This window comes from Xiphophorus maculatus, chromosome 15, assembly GCF_002775205.1.
Source record: "Xiphophorus maculatus strain JP 163 A chromosome 15, X_maculatus-5.0-male, whole genome shotgun sequence".
NCBI classification, from domain to species: domain Eukaryota; kingdom Metazoa; phylum Chordata; class Actinopteri; order Cyprinodontiformes; family Poeciliidae; genus Xiphophorus; species Xiphophorus maculatus.
The window spans coordinates 21,058,972-21,068,439 of NC_036457.1; the positions used below are offsets into that span (position 1 = coordinate 21,058,972).

Consider the following 9,468-nt stretch of genomic DNA (forward strand, 5'->3'; position numbering starts at 1 on the left):
ACAATATCAATATGCAAGCAGTAGAGATTTTTTAAGTGAACATGAACTCATTCCAATATATTAAATTTTAAGAATTTAAGTTATGCTACATTTAAAAATCTTGTTAGATGAACCAAAGCACAAATTTGTTGTGTTTGCTGACACATTCTTAAACAGTGACCAGTCAAATTGTGAAATGGTCTACTGTTAAAGCAAAGGAAGAAATATTTCCAGTTTTTGGGGCGTGTGGGGATTACATTTTTTGTAACATTAGTGGCCTTTCTTCATCAGTAGATGGACAGAGAGCGAAGGGGAAACCATGCAGAAATTGTCCATTACTCAAAATAGAACTGAGGACAACCGCATAGACGACTGTAGTCTCTCAATATGGTGCGTCCCTTTCCAGCATTTGTTTGAGAAATGTTATTTTAATGGTTAACCTTGATAAAAGGAATATATCTCAAACAAAAAAGTAGATGGATTTATTAAAATATTGAAACAGAAATACAATTTTGACAATGATGCTGTGTTATACATAAAAATAAAATTGTGGCCCTGTCTATTACAAACTTAATCATATTGTGTTTTCTAAAATGGTTTTTATCAGTAAAAATTAAGTGTTACCACTCCCAGACCAAAAAAGACACATCCAATTTTGCACTGGACCCTCTCCTGGATCTGCATGAAATGGTTTGTTCCTGCTTAGCGCGCTTGATGGCGACGGTGTTCAGCAGCAGTCAGTAGAAAACAAGAACGACTGAGGCGGTTATTTTGCTACTAAAAAATGTTTTGAAAATCAAGTTTTCAAAAAAATTGAGAGATAAGACAGAAAAAGACAAGTGTGTCAATTTGTAACCCAGTTTTTCTCTGAGGGGTGGGTAGACTGTGAGATTATCAACCATTCAGTATAGTTAGCTTAACTACACTGTTTGCCTCCATTTCACTAGCATTTGATGAATTAAGGAAATAAATTACCAACATATTCATATATTGAATTGAACTTGTCCCTGTACCTTTTAGTACACTTAACAGATGAGTCAGTCAGCAGCAGCTCTAACTCAAGTCCCTCCTGACCTGCCCTCTCCTAAGTAAAATTAAAGCTGCAGTATGTAACTTTTATAAAAAAATATTTTTTTACATATTTGTTAAAACTGCCATTATGTTGTGACAGTATGGCATGAGAGATAATCTGTGAAAAATGTATTTCCTCTGCCTTCTTCCAGGACTATTGAGAAACAACCAATCAGTGGCAGGAGAGTTTTAGTGCTGTCAATCACAATCTCATGTGGCTGCTCATCCTCCCTCCCCTTGCTCTGTGCTATGCTGTAGCTAGCGCAGCCTGTTGTGATGCTCTGTCTGGTTAGCTTAGCTCCCAATGATGGCAGATAAACGGTTTTCCTGTAACAATAAGTTGTTTCTCCCCCCATAAGCATATTTAGCATATTTAGTGAATGAGGTTGAATGACAGCGCTACTGTTTCAAATTGGTCGTTTAGGCCGGAATGTTGCTTTACTTTAGCTAGCAATAATAGTTCAGGGAAGAGGTAGAGGAGATTGATTGTTTTCACAGATTGTCTGTCTCATGACAAACTGGCACGACATGGTGACAGCTTTAACAAAAGTGGAGAAAACCTACTTTTTTATATGGCTATATACTGCAGTTTGAATAAAATGCAACATAGCATTTTTTGAGAAGTCTGGATTGCTTCATGTTTATTTTACACGTTGCCTATGACTGTTGCTTGTGAGGAGAGACATTTCAGTAATAGAGAAAATGTAAGCAACCTACTTGCATAATGTATGTGAACTGTTGTATGTAAATTCATAAGCAGTAAATATTGTCCTAGTATCAGTATAGGACCAAAGAAAGCAAGGCAGTTGCAAGCCTTCAAAATTGTGACGCTTTTCTTGGGTCAAATAGACAAAAAAAAATTTTACAGCACCTGCTTGAGGGGGCCCAATCTAATTTTTTGTCATGGGGCCCAAGATTCCTGGTGGCACACTTTTTATCTCTCTCTCTATATATCTCTCTCTCTCTCTCTCTCTCTCTCTATATATATATATATATATATATAGAGAGAGAGAGAGAGAGATAAATGATAGATCTAAACATACAGTATATGTCTATTTATAGAGCGATATCTGTATATCTATCTATATATAGATGAGAGAGCGATACCTCTAGAGAGAGCTATATAGATAGATCTATATATATATATATATATATATATATATATATATATATATATATATATATATATATATGTTGATATATAGATATCAATATATGTTGATATATAGATATCAATATATAGATTTATATACAGTACAGACCAAAAGTTTGGACACACTTTCTCATTGAATTCAATGAGAAGGTGTGTCCAAACTTTTGGTCTGTACTGTATACGTATAGAGAGAGACGGATAGATATATAGATTGATATGTAGATATACATAGAGGAATCTATATATAAAGATACCTACACATATAGATAGATTTATATATATAGATATACTGTATCTATATATATATAGATAGATGTATCTATATCTAGATATTTATATATCTATCTGTCTATATATATATATCTATATACTATATACTATATAAATAGATATAGATAGAGAGAGAGAGAAATTTAGATATAGATATATCTTGCCCAGAAAGAATAATGGCTTTCAAAAATTTCCCCAATTTGTATAGGTTTAAACTTCTAAAAGCCTCTTTTTGGTCCACGTTGTTTACATTTTCTTTTTCTAAATCTCCCTCTAATTAATAAATGTGGATTTCTTATTTTCTCTTTAGAATTAGAAATAAAAATCTTACAATGGATGAACATGAGTACTGATGTCCCTCTTTTTAATATTATCTAAAATGTCCAATTAACAACAGTAGCTCTTTTTCCAATTCCCGCCAATCACTCAACCCACCCGTGGCCCCACCCCGTCGACTTCCTGTCTTGTCTTTGCTCAGACAGTACTTTCCTCAACAGATCGTTCTGGTATTTGAGTTTAGCACTTAGTTTACGATTTATGTCAAACATCTCATCAAGTTGTCTCATTAAGTATTTCTGTAGTTCGATATTTCCCAATTCAGGTTCCTTAGATTTGGCCTGACACGTACACTTTGCTTGACTTGTGGGAAACACAGTGTCCTTGGAATAACACTGCTTTTCCAAGGAAACTACCTGTTCACCGTCTTTTGCTGGAACTGAAACAGCTTGCCCTTCGATATCTTCAGCGAAGAAATTTATGTCAATGCGAGGTTCTGATTCAGGGAACACTTTCCAAAATGTCTTCTTTCCGCTGCTTGGCAAAGCTGCCTGATAACTTGGTTTCTTTGGCAGAGGACCGTTGTTGATGTCACTATTTTCTGTCAAAAACGTTAGATCTATGAAAGCGTCTGAATCGGGGAAAGATTTCCATAATAGTGGCGTCTTCTTGATGCGCTTCGTCTTTGATGTCTGTTTCTCCCCTTTTTGATCATTCTTCTGTGATTTGGAGATGGATTTCTTTTTGGTGACCAGCTGTGTTTTAGAAGGTTCTTCTGTGAAAGACTCCTTTTTCAAGGAATCTTTCTGATCACCTTCTTCTTCAGGCCGAGAAGTGTCCTGCTTATTTTCAGTGCAAGACTTAAAGGACTGTTCCTTCTCTGGTGTCTCCTGCAGTACGGAGATCGATTCCTCTTTGGTAACAATTGAAATGTCTTGCAGTCCAGTACTTTCAGCTGGAATTCTTAGATCAGCAGGGGCATGTTTCTCCAACCAGATTTGAAATGGTATCTTTTTCTTCTTCTTGTGCCTGGTCTTTGTCGGCTGTTCCTCCTTTTGCTGATCCAGTGTCTCCTGTGTTTTGGAGATAAAATCCTGATCAGTGACCAGTGGTGTTTCCTCGGTGCAAATCTCCTTTTTGAAGGAATCAGCCTGATCACCTTCTTCATCAGGCAGAAAAGTGTCTTGCTCATTAACATTTTCAGCACAAGACTTAAAGGAATCTTCCTTCTCTGCTAGATCGATTGTCTCCTGCAGTACGGAGATCAATGCTGTTTCGGTAACTGGTGAAACGTCTTCTGTTCCAGTACTTTCAGCTGAAATCCTTAGATCAGCAGGGGCATGTTTCTCCAACCAGATATGAAATGGTATCTTTTTCTTCTTGTTGCGCCTGGTCGTTGGTGGCTGTTCCTTCTCTGCTATATCGACTGTCTCCTGCACTCCAGCGATGGACTCTTCTTCACTGACCTGTGAATTGTTCTGCTTATCAATATTTCCTGCAGAAACTTGGTCAACGGGGACGTGTTCCTCCGACCAGGTTTTGAATGGTACCTGGTTCTTCTCATTGGACTCACTCTCAGGTGTCGGTCTGTCCCCTTTTTGATCCACTGTCTCCTGTGCTTTGGCAATCGATTTATCTTCAATCACCAGAGAAGCGTCCTGCTGTTCAATATTTTGAGCAGGAATCTTTAGCTCCTCAGGTGCGTGCAGCTCCCACCAGACTGCAAATGACACCTTCTTCTTCTTGTGCTTGGGTGGCTTGGGTGGCTGTAATTCCCTTTCAACAATGCTGTCGGAATAAACCTCTTCGACTCTAGGCTGGTTGGACTGCATTGTAACCTTTGCTTGTCTCAGGTTCTAAGATAAATCAGTTCTCTAGAAACTCAGTAAAGATTTCAAGTTAAGTTTGATGTCAATCTCCAAAAGAAATGTTCACCAAACAAAGTTGAAAATGTTACTGTAAACTGCTAAATAAATTCTCAAGAGACAGTATCAACAACGGCTGCTAAAGGGTTGTGATGAAAGTAGATGATGTGAAGAGCTTATATAATCGCTGGTGATGTCAGAATTCTGCTTTTGGAGTTATATTGTGATGCCACATTGTGATGTCAGTTTTCTTTAACATTCAGAGCGGGTTTGTCTGATGGATTTTTTTTATTAACACGGCAGATGCGCGCGCAACCTGACTGCAGAAAACGTTAGTGGGCTTTTAAACTGTCACTGGTTGCCATAGTTACCTACCATTAACTTATTGTTTTGACGTTGGTTAGCATGTTGTCAGCGTAGCTAGCCTAGGCTACTACAACTGTTCAAAACTGAGTGATAAAATAAGTTATGCTACCCCAGGACGCCTGGAGTAGGGGGGGAAGTTATGACAATTCCAAGGGCCACTGACCAACAGGGGGCCCTCCACAATTTTTTTTTCATAGAAATTTAATAAAATGTGGCCCTGTCAATTACAAAATTAGTGATATTGTGTTTTCTAAAATTCTTTTTATCAGTAAAAATTAAATGTCATCACTCCCAGACCAAAAAGCACACATCCATATTTGCACTGAACCCGCCCCTGGATATGCATGAAATGGTTCGTTTCTGCTTGACGGTGAAGGTGACTCAAGAAATTGTAACAGCAGCTGCGTGAGGGGGCCTAAACAAATCTTATTTGTATAGCACATTTCAGCAGCAAGGCATTTCAAAGTGCTTAACATCATATTAAACACAAAAACACAATGCAACATAGAATCAACAATCAAAACACGACATTAAGAGCATTCCATCAATAAATTTGTAATTGATTACATTTCAAATACAATCCTAAACAGGTGGGTTTTTAGTCAAGTTTGAATCCATAAAAGGTTTACCTGTTACACTCCTACTGTGTTATATGGAACAAAATACCTATTGCTATCTTTATTCCCACTCACGCTCACAATCACACAGTTTAAAACGATGTAGAGAGCATTTTAATGGGCTTCTGGCACAAGGCTCCGTACACCTCTTTCACGGAATTTCGAGCAGGGACTCCGCCGTTCCTCACGGATTTTTGTGCAATTCTATGGTACCTGTTAGTGTCTAGAATTTACAGGGTTCCCGTTACGCGCAATGACCCTCAGTCACTCGCTGTTTTTCTTCTGGCACGGGGCTCCGTACACCTCTTTCTAATCTAATTTTTTGTCATGGGGCCCAAGATTCCTGGTGGCACCCCTGATAACAATGCTTCATTCACATAAGTCATCTATTCCTCTTCAAATGTGTCACATTTGAAGAGAGAATGCATTTGTGAGTTGTGCCTGAGAAAACAATTCCAAATCCCATCTGAAATGCCAAACACATTATTCTGCTGTTGACTCTACTTTGGTACAGTTTTTTGGGATTGGATAATTAGAGAAACAAGACCTATTTATAATTTAACAATTAATTAATTTAACAAAGTGGGGTCTCAGTAGTGTGTGGGAGAGCCATACACAACCAACACAGCTAGGCACCTCCTCCTCAGGTAGATGACTAGCTGGGTCACAAACTGCTAGTCAGTCAGCCATTATGGTTGTGTTGGTCACTCTGGTATAGACAGGACAGCCCAAACTGATTTATCTCAAGGGTGTTGAGTTGAGTACTACAGAAAGGCCATTCCATCTTTGTATCAAATGCAAAGCAAAGTAAGTTCTTCTCTCCTTCCCTCTTGCTAAAGTGTTGAGCTTGAACTATTGCCAACTATAAAAATACTGTCTATCCTCTAGATGTCCATAAGATGTGAGGGACAACAAATCCATTAGTCACTATGAGATATGTATCTTAGACAATGACTGGGGTATACATAGAATAGAATAGTATAGAATAAAATAGAACATATTTTATTGATCCCCAAAGGGAAATTGCTTAATTGTTGAAAGCTACTCCATCTTAGGTAATAAATACAAAGTTTGTAAAAAAAAAATATATATATATATATATATACCTAAGAGTGATAAGTTCAAAATGACTAGATATTAAACAAATAAATAAGTAAATAACAGGCAATCACATGCAATATATTGATCAATAAATAACCTATAAATGAGCGCAGAAAAAATTTGAATCAATTAGCACAGACTTGAGCATTGTAAAGCCTGATGGCAACAGGCAGAAATGACTTTCTGTGGCGCTCTGTGGTCACTTTGGCGAAATGATCATCACCTGCTGTTATGAGACAGGAGACACATTTTTCACCCATGACTACAGCAAAATCCTTGCTTTTCCCCCTTCAAAACCACAGCAAACATGAATATCATAATGGCAATAATATATTATATGAGTAATTTAAAATCAATGAAGTCAGAATCACACCAAGGAACATAACATGAATACAATGTCATAAATTAAAGCTTGAACTTGTCCAACAACTAAGACAAAATAATATTTTACCATTTGAAGACACACCAGAATGTGTGCAAAACAGCTTAAAGATCCAGCAGACCGCTATGGGCCCAACCGATACCCCAGCCATCCATATGATGCCCAAAGCCTAAAAACATACCTTCCTTCAGCTCCAAAAGGGCTGAAGGAACGTAACCCAACAAGTTTTTTTTAACCGTATGTAAATACAACCTTTAATAATGTTTTTATTGTATGCAACTAAAACGCTAGATTTTTAAAGGGATGACTAATAGTTATTCTGTGCTGGAGTCTTTCTCCTGAGCTGTCAATCTCTGCAGTGACTCCACAATTTACCATTGGATTCGTCTAACAGGCCTTTGTACAGCCTTTCAGTTTAGGTGGATGTTGATGTCTAGGTAGGTTTGAACATGTGACAGTCTTTTCATAATTTCAGATAATGAATGCAAGACTGCTATAGCATATTTGGCGCTCGTTTCTAGCCATGCTTAATTGAAGCCCATTTTACTTTAATTTCCAGCTTATTAATACAATATAAGAAACATTGTCACAAAAAGAAGCATGGTGCTTCCTAATGTTATGTGTTGCAAATAAAAAAAGACCCAGCTCATTGGTCTTCAGTTTCATCCCTTTTCATTGGACATGCTATTGATTACGTAATGAGAAAGCATATGTTTAAAGGGAAGGGTAATTGAACTACATGGGGGCAGGACAGGTGTAGGTAATCTAATGTGGAAAGAACCTGCTTGTACACATTTCTTTAAACTGTTATTATATCTAAATTAACAAATTTACTTTGCATTACTTAAAAAAAACATTTTGCAGCCCATTAGATATACAAATGTTATTGATATTTGTAGTAAATATTAAAAGCAATGGAAGAAGAAACTGGTTTTTATGTTGGTTATGATTTCCACCCTTGTTATGAAATTAACAACGTCTCTAAGATAATGAGAAGGACTTCTTCTACTATATGTACTTTGCTCTACATTTTCCTTGGCTTACTGTCTGCTATTACAGTGTGTGGAAACCTTCTTGTAATAATCTCCATCATTTACTTTAAGCAGCTCCACACCCCGTCTAACTACCTGATCGTCTCTCTGGCTGTGACTGATCTACTTGTTGGGATCGCAGTCTTTCCTCTGAGCATGTCTTTCTCTCTCAGCTACTGTCTGTATTACAGAGACTTATTCTGCAAAATACGAGACAGTGTCGATGTCATACTGAGCTCAACCTCCATTTCAAATTTGTGCTGTATTTCTGTGGACCGGTACTATGCAGTGTGTCAGCCTCTGACATACAAATCTAAGATAAACACTGGTATTGTTCTGGTTATGATCCTCATGAGCTGGGGAATTTCCATACTTGTTGCGATCGGTTTTATTATTGTAGAGATAAATCAGGGAAAATGTCAAGAAAATTGCTTTTCTGATGTTGTGCTTGAAAAGGTTTTTGCACCCATCATCTCATTTTATCTCCCAGTGACCATAATGCTGTATATATACCTGAGGATATTTCTTGTCGCACAAAGACAGGCTCGCAGCATCCAGAATGCAGCAGAGTCTGGCGCAACTGTGAGCAACATGGAAAGAAAGGCAACCAAAACTCTGGCCATTGTTCTAGGAGTTTTTCTGATGTGCTGGCTGCCTTTCTTTCTCTGTTTTTCCTTCCAGTTGTTGGGTGGCGTATCAATGATGGTGTATGAAACCCTTAACTGGCTTGCACTGTCCAACTCAATGCTCAATCCATTCATCTATGCGTTCTTTTACAGCTGGTTCAGGTCGGCATTCAGAATGATCATTTCTGGAAAAATCTTTCAGGGAAATACAAACACTAAGCTATTTTGATACATTTTAATTCAAAGAAGCAAATAACCATCCAGTCTGGAGCATATTGTGAAAAATCTTATCATATTAAATTTAAATGTTTTAATGGAGTCTTTTTTTAGATGACTCTTATTGACTTTGTTTATGGCATGCTGATAATGTAACATCATATAATTAGATCAGGATCTTGCGATGCTTTAAGAACAGCAAAATGTATTAAAGTCCTGAATGTAACGTAAGACTTTGTTCACTTATTATTAATGTTGTGAATGAAAATATTTCTATCATGAAACCTTATTTGTCATCTGTTAATTTAAACAATAAACATATTTAAACTATTTTACCGCAAATTGTCTTTCTCCTAATAAATGACTCAATTTAAATTTTATTAAGCTTTGTGTGACGCTCATTACCATGCAGGCGTCAGCCAAAGTTTCTCCACAGCGATGTAAAGTGCTTCATGAAAGCTGCTGCCTGAATTGGCACTGCAGTTGTTGAGCTTTTGGCCTTTATTTACATGGGT

The 9,468-nt window shown here is 37.3% G+C and overlaps 1 protein-coding gene across 1 annotated transcript; it reads left to right on the forward strand.

The window, feature by feature from the left end:
- Positions 1-7,994: 7,994 nt before the first annotated feature.
- LOC106700453 (trace amine-associated receptor 1-like) lies at positions 7,995-8,966 on the forward strand. Its single transcript, XM_014475889.2, has one exon. It carries the CDS (start codon positions 7,995-7,997, stop codon positions 8,964-8,966), a length of 972 nt encoding a protein of 323 aa, XP_014331375.2.
- Positions 8,967-9,468: the final 502 nt, after the last annotated feature.